This window comes from Fringilla coelebs (assembly GCF_963513975.1).
Source record: "Fringilla coelebs genome assembly, chromosome: 11".
Classification (NCBI taxonomy): domain Eukaryota; kingdom Metazoa; phylum Chordata; class Aves; order Passeriformes; family Fringillidae; genus Fringilla; species Fringilla coelebs.
In genome coordinates this window covers 6,148,795-6,169,172 of record NC_140037.1, presented here as the reverse complement: position 1 = coordinate 6,169,172, position 20,378 = coordinate 6,148,795, and the positions used below count along the sequence as shown (strand labels likewise).

General features: G+C 39.5%; 1 protein-coding gene across 1 annotated transcript; it reads right to left on the bottom strand.

Annotated features, from left to right (window-relative positions):
* Window positions 1-6,302: 6,302 nt before the first annotated feature.
* Window positions 6,303-14,662, bottom strand: LOC311158055 (homeobox protein CDX-4-like; the record flags this gene model as incomplete). Its single annotated transcript, XM_084213174.1, has 3 exons — window positions 6,303-6,509; window positions 9,167-9,312; window positions 14,230-14,662. 3 exons carry the CDS (start codon window positions 14,660-14,662, stop codon window positions 6,303-6,305), a joined length of 786 nt encoding a protein of 261 aa, XP_084069300.1.
* Window positions 14,663-20,378: the final 5,716 nt, after the last annotated feature.

Below are 20,378 nucleotides of genomic sequence, written 5' to 3'. Positions count from 1 at the left end.
ACTTCAGGGCTTGCATGTGTTCGGTGTTTTTCCAATAAAAATTTCTCAAGGATGAAAGAGCAAGGGACAAGCAGGATGTGTGCTGGAAAGTGAAATAAATCCCACGGACTTGTCTGCAAGGATGTACAGCTGTGACATTCAGTATGGCAGTGGTGACACTCAGGTGGCAGGGCAAGGTGTGGCAAACAGGAACACATTCTGCACAGTCTCGTGTTTAATTGAAAAACCTCCATTTAATGCAAGCTGGGTTTTGATTTAATAAACAAACAATGTTACAGACATTTAAATGGACACTGTGCCAGAAGGACACGTGTGATGTGGCACTAAGCTCCAAAGCAGGTGGTACAATAACTTACTGAACTGAGTGTAAAATGAAGCATCACTTACTGTGTGACCTCTTTATAACGTGTGTCTGAGGTGTTAACAAATGAAGAATAGAAGTGTTTTTAATTGGAAAAGGTACTTTGCTATAGCAGTTCCTATTTAACAACTTGTGCTTTTAAATAATAGATTGAAGTCAAAGTTCAGCTGAAGTTGCAGTAGATTTTTAATGTGTGTGTTCTCTCCCCTAGGAACAATGACCATCTGGGTGAAAAGAGAGTCTTTTAGAAAAACACCTTTTGTGTCCCATGTCTGTATTTAAAGAATGTCTGTTTAGTATTGGGTTTGAGAAGTAAATACTACAGGGAATTTTTTCAGCATGACTTACCAAACTTTATGGCTTCAAAGGAAGAAATAGAAGCTTCTTTTTCAGTACTTCCTTAGGACACTGTTTATTAGATGAAACTATTATGCCACAAAACCAGGAAGATTTGTGAAGGATGATGGTCTCTGGCAAAGTTTATCCACACAAATCACTTCCTTTCTTGGAATCAGAAGTGTTCTTATATAGAGCATGAAACAAAGAGCAGAAATCCAAGAGTTAAACCAAAGCACACTATTAAATAAAGGCACTATTGGGAGAACATGGGAAGGGAATGTTAATGTGGGCCTGAGAGATTCTGAGTCTTCTTCCAATATCCTGTTCCCCTGTTTGCTCCATACAAATCACCACCACACAGGCATTCTTCAGGAGGAGGCACATAGAAGCAGAATTCCCTCATTTCAGACAGGAAGAGGTTGTTGGATAATGGGAATATACTCTTGGGAATGTATTATAAGTCTCGTGGACAAACCCTCATTAACTAATGCAAACTAACCCAGATTAACTAAGGCAAACTCTTTTCCCAAGGTGGTTTGCATTTCACTGCAAGTTCCCATTATTTTGTTCAGAAGTAGAAATGAGGAACATAGGCAAATGTGGATATGCTCATTTGTTGAAGAAAGGCAAGCTAAGAGTTGTGTGTGAAGTTAATTAAAATGATTTTGTGATACCAATATGTTCTAATATCTGGAAGGGTTTTGGCTTTGTGCAGGGGTCTGCAGCTCTGTGCTGCCTATACTGAAAATGCCTGATGTAGATCAAATTTCAAAAATAATCTAAGTTTCAAGAGGTTGCCAAGTTTCTGATCCAGGGGTCTTTTTTTTTTTTTTTTTTTTTTGGCCAGGATGACTACTACAAACAGCCAATTAGGGGTTTAAATTATTCTGTCTTTGTAAACTGATATTATAAACTGTAAATATCTTATAATGAGGTACTTTCCCATTTCTAGTCTAAGCTATCTGTAACTAAGGGCACATCTGTATTTTTCTTTATTTTCTCCCACTGATCAATATTTAGAAGTTAATTACTATAGCAAATTTACTGTGGTGCTACACTGAGTGTCAGCAGGAGCAGTTTGTGCCAGAGGCCCTTCTTGATGAAGTGCTTATGAACAGTGGGACTGAGGAGGGCAGTTCTGCCAAAGCTTTGGCACCTCTCATGATTCTCATAAGAATGAAGATGATTCAGGTGAATGTCAGAAGGGATTTGCTGGCTGCTGGAATTAGACAGTTGTGTGATGTAGAGTTTTTTTTTTTATATCAGCATGGTGTTAAAGGGGCTCACTACCTTGCATACTGGAACCACCAGTCAATCAGTTGAATTCAAACACTGATGGTTTTCTATTTACATACACTGAAAAACAGGAAACTTGGAGAGCTTGGGGAAGAGACCCACTGGGTGCAAAGGATGGCATTTAATTTATTATTTTAATTGCTTAACAGTGCTAAGGGAGAGTATAACTAAAGTCCCTAGAGCAGTCTTCAAAGGAAGAAAGACAAATATTGAAAAATGTTATTTACAGCCTTCAGTGTTTCATCCATGTAAATACAAATTTAAATACAAGGGCTGATCACATCTGCTGAAGTTTCTCCTTCACAGAAGCAATGCTGAAGAGTCAAACACAGCTGCCCAGAAAATGGTGGTGGATTGCAATGACTTTGACTGTGGTGCCTCCATCCAAGGGAGGCACATCCTGATCTTGTGTTCCCATGCTGGCAGAACATGACCAGGGATGGGCTCTGCCAGGCTGCCCTGGAGTCCTTAAGGGCCCTTTGAAGTGTGCCAGCATGAAGTGCTCAATTTATATTTTCGTTTGGGATGATGTTTTCTGGCTCATGGCATAGCTGCACTCTGATAACGTGTCTAAAGCCTGCAAGAGGCAGGGTAAGGATTTTCTTCGAGCTGCCTGCCATTTCCCCCTCTCTCTGGCTGTCCTGAGGTGGCTTTATGATGCTTGTATCTCCAACTGTGTGTTTATGCCAGATATTAAGTTCTGCACCTCTAAAACTAGTTCAGAGAGCAAAGGGAGAAAGAAGAAGCTTGAAGTTTGTTATCAGAAACTGCACTTGCTCCCCAGCATGCGTCTCCTAGACTGTGTTGGCTGCAGTAGACAGCAGGAGAGAGTTCTCCTTTGCTTATAAGTTAATTTTTTTGCTAGCTAAGGCAGAGAAGTTCCCCAAACTGTGGTTTTTCTTTTTCTTAGAACTGTTCAAACCTGCTCTAGACCAAAAAACCAGAAAAACACCAAAAGCTCACGCCTGTAGCCCGCCTGAGACGCTGCATTCCAGCAGCACAGGGACTGATAACAGAGTGAGCTGAGCTACACCTCACAAAAAAGGTTTTCTGCATTTGTCATGTCTTCAAAACAGCAAGAAGTTTGATTGTTTTGTATTGTTCATTTTTTAATGCTAGTAAATACTTAACCTATTAGGGAAACCTATCGTTTCCCAAACCAATTAAAAGACCCACTTATATTTGCTTTCTAAAAAAACCCCAATTCAAAAGTTTTCTCCAAAATTTGCCCTAAACCAGGACACTGACTTCTCAGCCTCCTGAGCTGATACTCTGACTGCAGTTAATCACTCTCTGATGGAGTTTACTAAAAAATATCCTGATTAGTCTAAAAGAGTTTAAGAATTTTTTCCTTAGATTATTTTGAGAAACAGCTGTGCCACTGCACTTAGGTTGAAAGGGACATTATGATCCATACTGGGGGTAGTTATGCACAGCAACAGATAGGGGGAATAACTTCTGACTTAACTGTAGTCAGAGAAGATAATCTGATCCGCTCTTTGGGTGTAGAGATAATTTTCTAGGAGATGAAAGAGATTCTCCCCTAAATATTTATTAACATATGCTTGGGATACATTTAAAACACATCTAATGGATAAAATTTGGGATTAAGATCATGAAAAAGAGAAACAGTTTTTATTGACAAGACTGATATTAAACATGCCAGAGGAGGTGCTTTGTATCCCATTGCAACTCTCAAAGCATCTAAAATGGGCTCATTTAGAGTGATTCCTTTATCAACTGTGGTTGTTCTGAGTGCAGTCAGTGCCTTCAGTGGCTCCTCTGAGCAGTTTGTCAGGGCAGGGTGGTGTTTCCTGACTGCCTGGAGCTTGGTTAGAATCTGCAAGATGATGATTTGAATATGTTGAATGTGAACCTGGTAAATATCTGTGTTTCATTTCAATTTTATCATAAATGAGGAGGGAAATCTGAAGCAGTGCATTTCTAATACACAAATATAATCAATGGTGTGTTGTGTGTTACAGCTGTACTTGCCATTCCTCCTTGTCGATATAAAAACTGATCAGAGAAAAAAATCCGAAAACTAGAAGTTTTCATTCTCTCCATTTCAGTGCCACTGCTAAGCCTCACAAAAGCCCTCTCCTGGTTTCCATAGAAATAGCCTGTCTGCTGATTTGAGGTAAAGGTTCACTTCCCTTTTTTCTTGTATATCTAAAGTCTGAGTTTCCTGAGAGCTTATTTTATCCTCTACATCCTTCATGTATAGAAGGGCAATGCAGGTCGTGGGGCTGATGGAACAGGGGAAACTTCCTCTCCCAAGGAAAAAAAATCTGGATTTATTTGACTGAAGAATAGAGAAAAAAGGCTTGTGTGTGTCACATGTACATTTCTGTGAATGTGAACAGAACCAGCTCTGTGTGTGCATGTTCCACAATGTGCTCTTGCTCCTATAATGTCCCTGTGATCCCATTGGAACATCAGTGAACAGATTTAGGAGATCCTGAGTTAAAGCCAAGCAGATGTAGGCTCAATTTCTCATCGGGCTGAGTTTTATAACTATTTATGTACACAAGATTTTCTGTTTACAATTTGTTTGCAGTAGAATACACCCATTTCTTTGAACCATATGATAGGAGATGACTAGAAAATATATTGGGGAACCACCCACAAAATGTTTACAGTAAGGTCTTAATATGTTACAGGATTTCTTCCTAGTTTAGTTTGAGACATTAATGTCTACACAGATAAAATTCAGAATTTAGTTCTGATGAGTGTTACTCTTGTAACTTCCAACAGAATTGCTTTCATGGAGTTACTCTAACAGAGTTGTTTTAAAATAAATGAGGAATCGTGAGGCATATCCTCAAATTTGCTATCTAGTGTTTTGAATCCAGATGCTGAGAGCTTTGACAAGTCCTGTCCATGGTGTTCATTATCGATGCTTATTGACACAAAGAAAAGCAGAATTTATTCTGCTCTTTCTGAGAGCAAGAGTTTCATGTTGCTGGAATATGTGATGCATGATTTTCATAATGCTGTTTTCTGTTTGTGTTCTGCTTTTTTCCCTTTTTATTACCTTTGCTCCCCTTGACATTTTCAGGAATATGAAATCTTCCCAATAGAGCTGTTTACTTCTATACTAGCAAAAAGGTCATCTTAAGAAATTCCAAAGAACAGTACTACTGAAGGGCTTGGGGGTTTTTTTAGTGCTTTGGGTTTTCTTTCTGCTTTTGCCAGACTCATCACTTGTCTCTTAGATACCATTGCTACCTTCTCACCTGCCAACAAGGAGCAGTAATTAAAGCAAACCCTACTGTGATCATGTCCTTAATTTGTGCTCTTTCAGGAGTGCCCGTGAAGTGAACAATTCTTTTGTGATTGCTCAGCTTCAGGTGACAGCTTCAAAATACCCTCTCAGCTCCTTTGGGAGAGTTGTTGTCTTCAGCCCCAAATAAGTGTCAGGGATAAAATCAGTGGCCTGAGACTGTTCCTGTTTCACTTCCAATATTTAAAGACTTCAAGCAAATTCTTTATTTGCTTTTTGGTGGTTTGCTTGTAGTAACAGTTCTGTTTCCATTCCATTTGTGCTTGGATTTTTGAGCAATAATATGTGCAATCCTAGAAGACTGATGTAATATGTATCTAGCAAATTTTCTGGCATTTCCTAATGTATATGAGAAATTGCTGCATTTCTTACAGTGGAAGAAATCTTGGCAGGTTTGGTATATTCTGCATCTGTAACTATTGCTTGAATACAATTCCATAGGACAGAGATGATCTGTGTTATTTAATTAAATGAAATATGTTGGTATAGCAACATTATTATGTTCCTTAAGCATTTCAAAGTGTTTTAAATGGTTTTTCTATTTTCAAAAAGTAGTATCCTTCTCAGTCCATTTAAGTGTAAATATTTATTAACATCTACGATTTCCTCTAATTATATAAATGGAACAAACCAATCACACCCAGATGGTTATATTTTCTGCAATAGGACTCTATTTTATAATCAGTTCTCTTAGTTTTCTGTGTATATGGATGATCAGACTAGAACTACCCATACTGAATCTTCAGCTGTATCACTCTTTGTGTCAGTGTCTGAAGCAAATTACCTGCTAGCAAAGATACCGAGAGATGAATCTTAGCAGCACAAAGTCCCTGAGATTTTTGCAATAATTAAAATATTTTGGTTATAGGCTCAGATTTCCTGCTTAGAAATCAGCACTCTGAAGGCAGATAAATGAAAATGGTCCCTTGGGAAGTTGAGTTTCCAAGGTGGGGGGTGGCAGTGGTGGATAAATCCATTCTTGCTTTTTCTTTTTTCCTGTTTTGGTTTTTTCCCCTCTGTTCATTCTGTAACTATGACTTGATGAATGTCATTAGGCTGTAATCCATTTATTCCATGTGGTGGTGGGAACAGAGAATTTGACAGTTCATTTGGACTGAGTGAACCAGAGTCACTCTGAGCTGAGCCCCCGCTGCCATCAAACTGCGAGATTTTCTTCTTGATCATTTTTCTCTCTTTTGCTCGGCGATTCTGGAACCAGATTTTCACCTGGGGCATTATAAATGATACCTGATTAATTAAAAGTGCTGCTCAACCTTTTACAGTAATCATAGCAATGGAAATGTAGGTAGGTTCAAAAACGCTATGTAAAAAACCCCAAACCCAAAGCAAACAAACAAAAAGCCATGAGGATGAAAAGCCCCAAAGTTAAAACCAAACCAAAAAACCCTCCACAAACAAACTACTGAATTTTTCCAGTGAAAAGTTTTTGCATTATTCTGTATTAATTTTTGGCATAATAACCAATGGAAAATTGATTTTTTTCTTGGACCTTTGGTGGAAAGTGAACACACAGTGTTATATTTAGTAACAGAGAAATCCATGAACTCATTGAGACTCAGACCACAGAGTTCATCATTTCAGCTGTGCCACTGTCATAATTTAGGAAGATGCAATTATGGATTAAATGTGAAGATTTCTTTACTATCTATGTTACAGATTAATTCAAAGCCAAGTAGTGAGGGTTCTTTTTCTTCATTTATGTTGTGAGTGATTTTGTGTGTATATATATTCTTATGTATTTAAAAGTCTTGACTGTTTTTATTACTGGAATATATATTTAGACATGTATTTTACAGATGCATATGTACTGTTATGTGTATAAATAGATATATCAGCATTACTTAGTCAATTTCCCAGGCTCATTGTGCAGGTGAAAGACTTATCTGTTTAAAATCTACTTGAAGTATCTCTATTTTCTTTCCTTATGTGAAAGTGTGAGTGAGGAGGAACTTCTGTTTGTGTTTTCCTGCTTGCTAACTGTGTTCTTAAATCACAGTATTTGTTACAGCCTTTAAGGTGTGTTGAATACAGTACAATATAGAAAGTTGTACCCTTGCTTTGTATTAAAAATCTCAGTGATTTATATTTATTTTTTACTACCTTGCTGGTATTGGCACGAAGAAGCATTTAGCTTTGTCTGTCCTGTGGAAATGCTTATCAGTTATGTATTTTGTCTATATTACACTTGAAGGAACTTCACTAGGTAAAAATGGGGTGGCATTAGGAGCAGCAGCTCTGTAAAAAGAAACTGCTGATTTTCTGCAGGCTCACTGGTGATTCCAGGCATGTCTGTGTTCTAAATCAGCCAGCTTGCAGAACATTAAGGTGGAGGTTACAAATCTCTCATAACTGCAGTTCTCTGAAAATTTTCCAGTGCAGCTCTATCCTACTGTGTGACAAACTTAGTCCATCCATGATAAACTTGGTTTTTGTTGTTCCTGCCTGGGAGCTCTCACAGTCTGAGCATCACTGCACTAAAATATGTTTATAAAATCCCAGTGCTTGGTCCTAAAACACCACTGAATGTCTCTGCATTCCTACACTTCTAGCCTCCATTGGTCCCTCTTTATTCCGTGCTCTTCCACAGATTGAGTGCAGAATCAGAGGAGGCCACTGAAAGAGGAACATTTTAAGAGACCTGAATGTGTATATTTAGGAAGAACAAAAGCTTGTAAAATTCTAAGAAGAAAGATCTCTAGTTAATATTTACCTCAGGGCAATCATCTGGTTTTTAAATGAGATGACTAATTCAGTATCACCAAATCTGCCCATCTCCTCCAGCTGTAGCAGAACCATTGCAATTCTGGAGGCTTGCATCCAGCAGTTATTATTTCCACACACTGCAGAGCTGTGCTTGGGAGAAGTGCTCTCCAACACAGGGATTTTAGGGAATTCTCATCCTGAGTTCCTCTAGTGTCTGTATGAACATGGCTCAGGAGCCTGGCTTTATCCAGGACAGAGATTAAATATGTACTAGACAGGAGTGAAGGCAGAGCTGCTTTCCAAGGAAGCAACAATCCAAGTATGCACTTGAACATTCCCTGGATGGATAGTCTTGGCTACACATATGATTGGCAAAAAGAGATCCTTACTTGAAAATCCAAGGCTGTAAAACCCCCCTGATATGCTGAAATCTGACAGAGGAAGAATGTGGCCTGTGCAAATTGTGGCAATATATTTGTAACAAAAAACCCTGTAGATATCTCATTGGATTGAGTTTTAACTTTCCTTTCTTCCAGCTGAAATATATCAAATGCTTTGGATTTTTTGCTGGCCATTACTTGGTGTGATTTCAAGAAGAAATAAAGTTATGAATGTTGAAACTCTTGGGAGCATAGCTAAGACCCTGTTAAGCTGAAGTGTTTGAATTCCAGCTGGCTATCAAGCTGGAAAGTAAGAATAACTACTTCTTAAAGTGTGACAACTCCTAATGTTGAGTTCCATATAACTGGAGGGTTCTGTCAGATTAACCTCTTAATAACTGTGGGGCTGTGTAGTGGATTCTCTGTGTGTCAAATGCAGAGAGGCAGGAGGTGGCTGCTGCTGTCCCCTGGCAGTGGCAGTGCCTGGGCACTGTGGGCACAGCTGAGGAGTGCTCTCTGTGCCTGTGCCTGGGCACTGTGGGCACAGCTGAAGAGTGCTCTCTGTACCTGTCCCCTGGCAGTGCCTGGGCACCGTGGGCACAGCTGAGGGGTGCTCTCTGTACCTGTCCCCTGGCAGTGCCTGGGCACTGTGGGCACAGCTGAGGAGTGCTCTCTGTGCCTGTGCCTGGGCACCGTGGGCACAGCTGAGGGGTGCTCTCTGTACCTGTCCCCTGGCAGTGCCTGGGCACCGTGGGTACAGCTGAGGAGTGCTCTCTGTACCTGTCTTTCGGAGAGTCCCAGGTTTGCTGCGAGTTCTGACTTCCTCCTGATTGTAATGTATCTGTTGCAGTGAAATTCCTTCTCTAATTCCAGTCTCTGGTGATCTGTGTAAACAACCCGGTACTTTTCTTTTGTTCTTGTTTTACCTGGTTAGAAAAGAAAGATTATTCATACATTGAGTTGGATTTTCCATAGCAGCTTGCAAACATCTCGGGCATTTCCCAGACATTAATTAAACCACAGGATACTTTATGGGATTGTTTGCTGTGGTACAGAGGAGGAATAGAGGTGCAGGGTGAAGTAACAGACTATTGGTTACCATAACTGTCTTCCCTCTTGATTTCCCCTTCTCTGCAAACATATATTTAAACGTGAAGCTATTAAGTGATCAACACCCTGAAGCATCTTAAATAATTCACAGCAGTACATAATTGGTGCTGGCTATATTAATCTCAAAGGGGTTTCATTTCAGTGCTCAGTGAAGTGACTTCTGTGAGAGCATAAATACCCAGGATTTCAAGACTGAGCTTCAGTCACAATTTTTGTAGTTGTACCATGGCCTAATTCTTTATCTGGGTTTCTAAAGATTGGTTTTGTAGCACAAAGATATGTCCTACTGGAAATGCTTTTCCTTTCTTATGTGGCCAAAAGATAAACTTAGAAGTTCAATAATAATTTAATGTACTTTTTCAAAAAGGTCCAGTCTTGCAAGGTGCTGAGTGTCTGTAGGATATTCCTGATGGTACTCTCTGCTGGGCTTCCCTTTAGAGTTGGAGGTGCTTGACAATTTGTAAGATGAGGCAATTAAATCTTGTAAAAGGATTTCAGGATCAAACTCTCTCTAATGTATAAAAGAAATGTTCTTAGATATACCAGATAAATACTGTTAAGACCAGCATTACTAAATGTTTAGAATGTATCTCTCATTTAATATAATTTTTAGGCAATTCTTCATGTAATAATAAACCAGAGAGATCAGTTTTCAACTTATTTGTTCTCCTTTGCACTTTCAACAACCAACTAGATAGTTTTCCTTTTTTCTTCTGATCTTCCCAGTTTTTTTTGATGTGAGTTTTCTGGGACAAACTGTAGGACAAAGACTCCTTTAAAGTGGTTCCCTAAAATCCATTGAGGTGTTAAGATGAAGCACACGCCACACAAAGGAGCGACAAGGAGATCTTATCAAGAACCCCTTTCACATTCAGAAACACAAGCCAATTGGTTTGGAATTTACAAGCCCTAAACAAATGTCAGACGCTTTCATCTTAGCAGAAGAAAAAGGGACAGAAATAGATGAAGGAATATTTTTTCCTCAGTTCTCTTTACTTTTGGACCGACACCGAGGACAGACTGGGATATTTTTATCTGAAGGTAGACATAGCTGAAATAAGCATAATTAGGGATATTTTCCCAAATCCTCTGCCACTTCAACTTCCAGCACAGAAGATTTTCCTGCCTAAATTTGCAGGACTAAATCATTCAACTAAGTTTACTTTTTTCATGGTACAAATTGTTGGCTTTGAAATATTTGCCCTCAGTGATAGTTCTAATGCTAACAATAGTATAGATATTCAGGTTCCTTGTAAACTGAGGGCTTAGAGGGAATCTTTGAAAACAAGTTAAAATTCAACAAGGTTATTCCGGCCTCACTATAATCAGCAAATATAACCATGATTTGAGGGGGTGGAGAAAAGGAGTAGTTTTCCCCATTCCCCTTGGTCATAAAATTCACAGAGTATTTCTTCTGAAGACAATAAAGCTGGGAGAAGGCCTCTTTATTTGCTGTGAAAATCATCACCCTTTCCGGCAATATAACTCCTGAAGAAAAGAGGGAGAAGGAAGAGACAAGACTGCATATCAAAGCAAAGAGAAGTGTTAAAAGGGTCTGTTGCCTCAATATGACAGATAGGCCTCAAAACCTCAGACAATGTAGGCCAGTGGAAAATAGATGTCACAACTAATTTACAAAGAAAAATAAATTAGCATTAAAGCAGGGGCCTGGCCTTTTTTCCTGCTATTCTGTTTTGCTTTCTGGCCATGTTTCTGCTGTTCTGTAATCTGAATTACTTGTACATCACAACTTGTTTAAACAAAGACATAAAATGTGTTGGCTATACTTTGGAAAAAATCCTGTGGCTGAGCTTGTAATATGAAAATCATGTTGATCTTTTGTTTAGTCCTGTTAAAGTCCCTTCTCTTTCTGAGAAGGGTCACTCCCAGATAAAGTGTCATATGAAATTTTAAACCCTTTTTCTAGGTCCTTTAGATACCTTTTCAGTAAGTTTTACACTTTGAAGGTTCTCTTGCTCTCAGAAAATACACATCTTACCCTCTTGATTACACAGAGTTTAGAAAATAATTGGAAGTTCTGCTCCAGCATAACTGAAGTGGATGGCAGATTTTATCACAGATTTTCAGTAAAAGCAGGATCAGACTATCAGGAATTCCTTAGATGTTCTTTTCCTCACTTGGAGGGCCTGACTGGGAAGGTCTCTTTCCCAAGCCGACTTTCCATGTTTGATTTTTTTAAAAATTTCTTATTGCCTTGTATATTTGCCATGTTTGTGTGTTTGAAGTAAAACAAGGATTGGTTCTGAATATACAGTTACGGTCCTTTAGTCAGAGGATGTTTCATTTCTAATCACATTTTTGTCTCTTGAAAGAACAGAGTATTTCTGTCTTTGTGATCTTGTTTTATCCTGAAGATTGATTTGATCAGGTAAATTTTCATTTCACTTTACCTGCAATTGAATTTTGTTTTGTATAAATGCTAAATAAGAATATTGAATCAGAATGTAGTGTATTTAATAGTCTAAACAGAGAGGAAACAATTCCCACTGACATCTTCTCGCTCAAAATAATTCCCACTGTCTTTAGGACAGTATTTCAAGAGGCTCTCTCATCTAATTAGATGTGTTGTGGTTTCTGTTACTCCGTTCTGCTTACATACATTGATGTGTGTACACACTGGTGGAGTTAAGGACATACACATGTTTATGCACAGAAATGTATTTGTAGAGTTTAGGGCTGTCATTCTGGGATTTTAAAGCAATGACCTTTATTAAGCAGTGATAACATTGAAGGAGAGGAACCAGTAGCTACTTTGATAACCCAAATAATATTATAGCAATAAGGAAAAACAGTGTGTTTCAAAGAGAGGTTATAATGGCATCAAGTCAGTTTTCTTCCAGAGAAAACACTGATAAGGTGGTCCAGAGCAGTTACATGCATAATTTTAGCCTTGTCTTTTATTTGAATTCTCTTCCATTTATCACAATTTTTTCTGTGTCAGGATTAAAATTTTCAGGGTTGTTTTTTTTAAACACCAATGAAAAGCTAAATCTCTTTGGTACTTTTCTTGTTTTGCACAATTACCACATTTGTGCTTCATTCTCAAGATCTCTTTTTTTAAGGTGGGCTGATGCCTTGAGCTCACTTCTGTGAAGTCCTCGGCTGTTTTTAACACTTCAAAGGATTGGGTTCTAGGAATGCACAGCCTCAGGCCATGCAGCTGTTGATGGGTTCTGTTCCACCTGTCCCGAATGGTTCATAAAGTATTTCAGAATGTGTGTAAATCCTGTGTAAGCACTTTTGAGACTAGAGATGAATTTAGCCCAAAACAGTGTCTCTGAATTGCAAATATATTTTATAACTTTGGACAAGCGCATGAGAAACCTTTCAGGGTCTTCCAAGACTGTTCAGTAAGTGTAGAGCAAGGATTTAGATTTTTAAGTGTGTTAAACTTTAAAAATGTTATTCTTTAAGAATGCCATGCATTGAAAATTTAGTGCCAACATGACAGCCAGGCTGCCTCACTGACATTCAGTAGTCTCAGCTGAATTTGATCTACGCTAGTCTTGCATCACTTCTACACCTGGCAATCTGCAATGATGTTAATGAAGTTACTGGGATTTACATGAGTATACAGAAGGGGGGACAGCAGACTGAATCTGCCTGGCTTTGAAGGCCTTTGTAGAGGCTCCAAGTGGCAGGAGAGCATTGTGATATCCTAATGTTCACCAGACATTTTATATTTAGTAACAGAGGCAAAACAATGTGTGTCTGCTTTATAATTAAGAAACAATTACCAGGCTAATTTTGCTCCTGAGTAATAACCATTCAAAGGAGGATTCTGTCTGAAGCAGCAGTGCAGATTTTCTGTGTTTTCTAAGATTGCTCCAATTGTACTTGCTCTGCTTTTTTTTTGAGCATTTCTTTGATGCTCCCTATCACACACTTATTACTTTTAACCTGAACCACAGATTTAGCAAACCTTGCTACACCCAATTTCCACCTTGAGAATATACATGGAAGAGTTCATCTGGCAGGCAGCTTGTGGCAAAAACAGGCGCATCAGTGAGTGCCTCTTGCAGAAAAATGATTTTTAATTGTGTAAATGTGGAAGCTGAAAAATTCTGGCATGTAAGGAAAGTAAACTGATGTGAAATTAAATTAAAAGGAAGCTTAACCAAGGAATTATGTGATCTGCAAACAAAATAGTCTATGCTGATTGTTTGAGTCAGATTGCTTCTCTAGGAATATTTGTGCTCACCTAATAAATCTGGGCAGAAAAATATGAGACACAGGAAAATTGCAGAAAATTGCATAATCACTGCAGTTAGATCAGAGCACGTGGTTTTCTTTATAATTATTGAGAAGTCTATAAGGTTTAAAAAGATCAACCTGATTCCATATTGATATCTACCCTGCAGCACAAAATAGCCATGTAGTATTTCTGTCTGTAACTGTTAAATGTTGCTGCATTGCTCCATAACACCTCTATGATTATCATGTTTATCACACAAAATGCTTTACAGCGTGTTCCAACAGGGATTCCTGGAGCTGAGAACACATCAGCCATTCCACTACAGCAACCACAGAAAGCCTTTATGGGAGAAAGTGAAACTAGCACAAATTTAGTTAAAACTGCATTAAACAGCAGTAGGCTAAATAAATGTCATAAATGACCCACCAACCTATGTGCTTCAAGTAAAGTTAATTATTTCTAAGCCCAGTGATAGCAGAAGATGCTTTCTGAGGTTGGAAGTTGAATTTACACTCACCAGCAGCGTTGGTTTGCATGGTTTTCCTCATCCACTCATAAGAGCTGTGCCTTTGGCTGTTGGGAGAGATTTGCTGGGCATTAATTGTATCTACAGGAGGTAAGGGCGCAGCAGCAGCAGCGGGGTGCAGGGAGCTGTAATCAGCAGAGCTGTAGGAGCCCTGGCCAGGGGACGAGCCATTGATGTGGGCAGCGGGCGCGGCGCCGGACGGGCCTGGGCCGTAGGCGCTCCAGTCCTCGCGCTGGGGGCCGTAGTGGGAGCCCCAGGCGGGCGCCGGCTGCCCGTGGCTGTCCAGGGCTGGCACGGGGTGGTATCCCATGTAGTCGGAGTAGGCTGGAGCAGACACGAAGTTCTGCACGGGCAGGCTGTTGTTGGCCCTGGCAGGTCCTGGGTACATGCTGGGCTCCTTCTCCAAGAGCGAGCTCACGTACATGGCTGTCCCAACTGTAAACACGGCGTCACAACATCTTGGTCCTCAGCGTCTTCTTTTACTGCTCAAAAATATTTGTGTTTGGTTTTCTCTAATAATGCCACTCTGCTTGGAATCTTCTACTTCATCCTCTCTTATTATCAACTGTGTTACCAGGTGCTGGTGGTAATGGTTTACCAAGATCTTGTCTGACGTCAGCTCAACTGCCTGCCTCATAATTACATTTACATTCAAATGAAGGGCTGACCAACCCCACCTTGCTGCTGGTTCTGGTGCTTTCTCTTTCAGAGAACTTTTATCTATCCTATTATCCTGTCCTGATATTCAACAGTGATCCCAGTCCTGTAAGATGATGCAACAGTTGCTTGGATTTGTAACTTAAATAGTTAAGTAAATCGACCTTTTAAAAAGAAATTAGAGTGGTAACTGTAATAGCAATGTTTAACATTCTTCTTGTCTGAAACCTTTATTTTGTCAGGTATTATCAATCAACAAATAAATCCGTTAATCTCTTAATTTCTCATATAATTTAAAAAATCTCCTTTTTAATGGATACAGTCAATTTGAATAATTGTAATTCAATAACTTCAAAATATAGAGCACCTTGTAAACAGCATGTCTTCAGTATAAACATCTCAAAGATGTTCCTCACATTGTTGATGTTTGTAAGAGGTTTTCCAGAATGGGAGAGTTTAAAGCTCTGACTGTAAGACACATGTTCACACTTTCTCCATACAGAGTGATTTAAGAGATCCCTTCATCTGGTGTCCACTGCAAACTGATAAATTTTAAAAAGCAGACAATAAATCTTCCTAACAAAGATGGTGCCAGAAGTACAAAGAAAATGACTGTAAAAAGTAGTGAAAAAGGTCTTTGATTAGGCCCAGGAATATTGTTTGCTTCTGTTTCAAGCCAACCTTTATCTGCCTGAAAGGAGGCTGGTTCCTTCCTCTGAGGCTGCTGGCTATAGTCTGCTTTCCTTGGCAGCTTGGGCCAGGGAAATCAGCAGGGAGAGACATCTGGGTTGTTAAGTTTGTGAATCAGAAGTGCCCTGATGCTGCTCTGTGACACACGGATGCTCCCTGGGTCAATGTTCGTGTCCCTCTGAGAAAAATGATTCTGAAAGTGGCTTTATATCCTGTTACTAACAGCTTGTTATTAACAGGAGAACTAAGCCACACCCTAGGACTTTAGAATTGCCTCTCTGGGTTGTGTAGCTGCAATTTGTGGAGTGAATTCGCTGTATTTTTATTTTGGATAGGTTTCTTTGCAATGAGCTATTTGTAAGGGCTATGCTTGCAAAAGAGGTGCAAATTACAATGAGTTGTTTCCCTTTACAGAGGTGTGGGTTTTCATTCAGTATCCTTTGTATTTTGACACTGCTCGTATTCACACATCCCTTCTAATTCCAGCACTAAAGGATTCTAAGTGTGGACTTACAGACAGGAAAGATATTCCTCTTCTCTTTAGGACTCAGCTTTTTGGGGAAAGAATTTGTAGTGAGAAGTGTAGCAAAAACTTTGTAATTAATTTTGGTATATTTACAGAATTCTACATGAAGCATTGGGATCCTCAGAATGTTGAGGCAAGCTGCATGGGATAGTACATGGGAAAAATAAGAACTTCTGTAGTTGATGTACCCTTATAAAAATCAACCATTAAAAATAAATGGAAAGAGGCTCTTTTTATCTTGAAAGACATGGAATTGTAACACAATTTTGGAAAGCCACAGACTTTTTAGTATTGAATGCCATCCAAATTAAGGAAGACTTGTTTCCTATATCCTTGGAATATTTATCCTGTTTGTGAGCATTATTCCCCAGTTAGATTCCCCTGTATTGCTGAGTGTTGTGCAGGGCTGTCAGTCATAGGCAGATCCATAGGAGGGGGGGGTTTGGCTCCATTGGCTCCATCTGCATCCAGGGTATCCATGAGCATTGGCTGCTCAGAGATTTCAGCTCGGCCTCATTGTTTGACTTCCCCCAAACACACCATTTTCACATCCCTGGGAATGATGTAATCTCATATTCTGCATAGTAAATGATGGGAACATTTTAAATCCCTGGGGTTCCTCTTGCTTTATGGGATGTCTCTGTACATACCCCCACAATCACTTAATCATATTTTTTGTATCTCAGAGCATTATCCTTTATTCTCTGTTCTTCTTTTATCTTTTGTTTATGCTCCTCCTTTCCCTTTCTTGTTTTGCCTGTTCCATTATCTGAATTTTCTTCAGTTCTATTTCGATTCTTTCCAGAACATAATTAGATCAAGATACTCCGATGGCAATTTGCTACACTGATTTGATATCAGCTAACAATAGTAAGCTTTGAATAAGGCATTTTGTTTAAAAAGATTTACATAGCAGGATAAGATTGCTGAGGAGGACTGCAGATTTTTAACACCAAAGTGAGAATAAGATAACTAAAATATCAGTGTTCAAATGATCTGCTCCCTGGGTCTGATATCTCCTATTTTGTATAACAGAACAGGGTGGAGATATTAAAAAGGAGCTATACCTTTTTATGTTGTCTTGTAGTTTGAGGCTACCAAAATTTTGGGATAGCTCTCTGTTTTCTGAAGGCTAATTGATTGTTAATCCAAGTCTGCCTTCCCAGGATCATTTCTTGGCCATGCTCAGCTCCTTCCTGCTCAGACCCAGCATGTCAGCAGCTTCAGAGCACAGAACCACTGACCCTTCAGTGCAATAACTTAGGCTGCAGTTCCAGGGATGTTTCTGGTGGGCATGGCTTTCAGGGAGTACAAAAAAGAAGGGGAAAAGTGAACTGCCATTGCCTTGGACTGTGTGGGGGATTGCAGGGGCTGGAGTAAGGATTTGCTCTGCTGCCTGTGTGAAGTGCTGGTGGAACGTGAGCCTCTCTGGACTCTCTGGGGTGGTGGGGAAGTGCAAACAGTTCTGAGGAAGTGGGCTGGACATCCAGAAAGCTCAGCCATGTGGAGTCTTGTATTTGCAGCATTTTCTGCAGAAACAGGACAGATCTGTGTGGCACCAGCAGCAGCAGTGCTGTGCTCCTTGGCAGAATTCAGAGAGATGGATTGCCAGGAAAACTGAACTCCAAGGTTGTTTTCTTTCTTCACCTGTTCAAATGCCAGGTGTAATTTATCTAATAAACCAGTGGCCATGGGAGTTGTCTCAGTGGTTGTTAAAGTGAAGTTTTATGTGTGTTAAATCAAATGTACTTTGAGATCATTGGGGAAGAAAATTTTCTAGTTTTCTAACAAGTGGTTGATGAAAAACTATCAATAATAACAAGTGTGGTGCTCACCACTGGAACTCGAAAGGGTTTGTTTGTACAGGCAGTGGAGATGGTGCACTATTGTATAAGAGCTGTTCTAGAGAGCAATTCCACCCCAGTAATAATAACATAATTACAAATGTGCAATTAACTGTTTTAATGACAGCTATTAAAACTGCAATTTCAGGACTACTGTTACCTTAAAACTTGCCTGTAGAACGATAACTTACATTAAAGGTGTTTACAACTCTGATAGTTTTTATTAGGAACCCTTACTCATAAAATTACTCTTCCTTTTATATGGAGATAAGAAGACAATAATCTGTCTTTGAAGTGTGAAAATGATGTGAAATCTCTCTAGTTTTGGAGAATCAAAAAGCAGGTGAGCTGAATGTGCACCTTTGTGACTCAGGTTTGGTTTTTTGTCTCCAGATGACCATTCCAGTAACACTGCAGGCTCAGGAATGCTCCTAGCCCATGCTTTTAGAGCTGCATGCTTGGAATTTCACGCTCAGGACTTTGTTAGGGAACTCTGTATTGCTGATTGTTCTAATGGAGTTTTTTGGAGGTGTTACTGACCCTGTATAAAAGTTGGGTTTGCATACACATTCATTCCTCCTAAAATTCTTAGGCAGCAGTAGGAATCTTGAGGAAAGGTCAGTCAGGACATGGTTTGCTGTCAGCTGAGGGCAGTTCTGTTGGGGAAAAAGCCTAGCTAGTGATGAAGGCAGGCAGATGGGTTTAAAATCTTAAAATACTAAAGCTAAAGAGATGGCTTTTGCTTATACTGAAGCTTCAACAAACACAAAGCTTCTGAAATTTTTATTTGCCCTTTTAAATTGGGCTTTTTTAATATACAGAGCCCTACTTAGGTCTCATTTTGAGGGCTTGAAATGCAAGCATGTGCACATGGCAGATGTGGCATAGCTCAGAGAGCTGAATGAGCGGTGCTGACTGAGCTGTTCTCACTTGCTGAGCTGAATTTTCTGGGGAAAAGGAAGAGGGGATATAGCACAATTTCAGTTCTGCCCTGTGTCTCTGATCCCTACTGGGGATCTGTTTTTCATAAGAGAGCAACAGAAGAAATAAAGATACCAGCTGTCTGTGAAGCCTTCCTCAGTGGTATTCGATTTAATTTCATGCTCTGAAGTTTTGGTTGTTAACAAATCCTTTTGAAAAAATGATGAAAAGTGGCTGGTAGAGAGCTGATTGTATTTACCCTTCAGTCTACCTCACTTCTGTTTTTCTAACTGCTGCTAATGACTTATCTTTAATTTCTAAATGTTAAAATGTGTTTTATTAATATATTTCATGGACACTCTGCATCAGTTTTGTCAGGAAGGAATGGTCTGAAGCTAAAGGAGGGTCTTACTATTCTGAAATTGAAATGATTTAACTTCTGCTTCAAAATCAATACTGACAGAAATAAAAGCATTCCTTACAGCTCCACAAGCAGCGTGTAAACTCCAGGGTAAATCAATTCTTTAGCAGAACCATGAAAATGAACAGCAACTCCTCGATTGCCATTGATTTGGTTCCTTCCCCAGCAGTGCAGGGCACTGAGCTGATCCCTCCTGCCCAGGTGTGGCTGGGTGGGACTGCTGGGTGCTCCCTGTGAATCCTGCAGGCATTATTTGGTGTTGGCTTTCCTGCTGGAGGTAACAAAGGAATCGATTGCCTTTCCTGTTTGCCTGCCACCCTCAGCTTTCTGGTGCTGGCAGCCTGGCATTTCTGCCCCACACATTTAACTCTGGGGTTACTGTCCATGTAGGGTCTCTGCTGCCTCAGAGGGACTCTGTTTGTTGAGCCTTGAATGACCAAGAGGTGTATCTGAATTAATCCTCTCCATTTATTGTCAGACATTTATGAACAGGGTTTTTATTTTAGAGAATTGAAAGAACTTGTGCTCTTTGTGTATGAAAACAGATGGCAAACATTTTCATCATAAAACCTGTGCCTATTTCTTTAACTGGTGAGTTTTGCACAATATTGTGTCCAACTAACATCCAGTGCCATCTGAAATGTGACTGTGAGTAATTTTCAGGGATGTGTCATTTCAGTGCCCCTGGACCGCCCCAGCAAACCAAGCAAGGGAGCTAAAGCAGGAATCTGCTTTTTAATTTTTATGGTAACATTCACAATTAATGTATTTTTGAAACTCCTTCTTGGGTAGAAGGTGACACATACTTGATGCTCTCTCCTATGTCCCTTAATGACTGCATAACCCCTAAGTAAGAACTGAAGATTTTGTTTTAGAAATATAATTTTGAATTGTATATTTTGCTTAATTGCAAGAAGATTTGATAGAAGGTGCTGTTTGCTTGATTTTTTTTTTGTACCATCTAGATCACAGTTCTAGCTGGGAAACAGGGTTTAAAGTTTAGTGAATTCCTCTGAAAATTGGATATTCCTTGATAGTTCTTTTAATCACAATTAGGATTAAGGGCTTAGATATTCCTGTG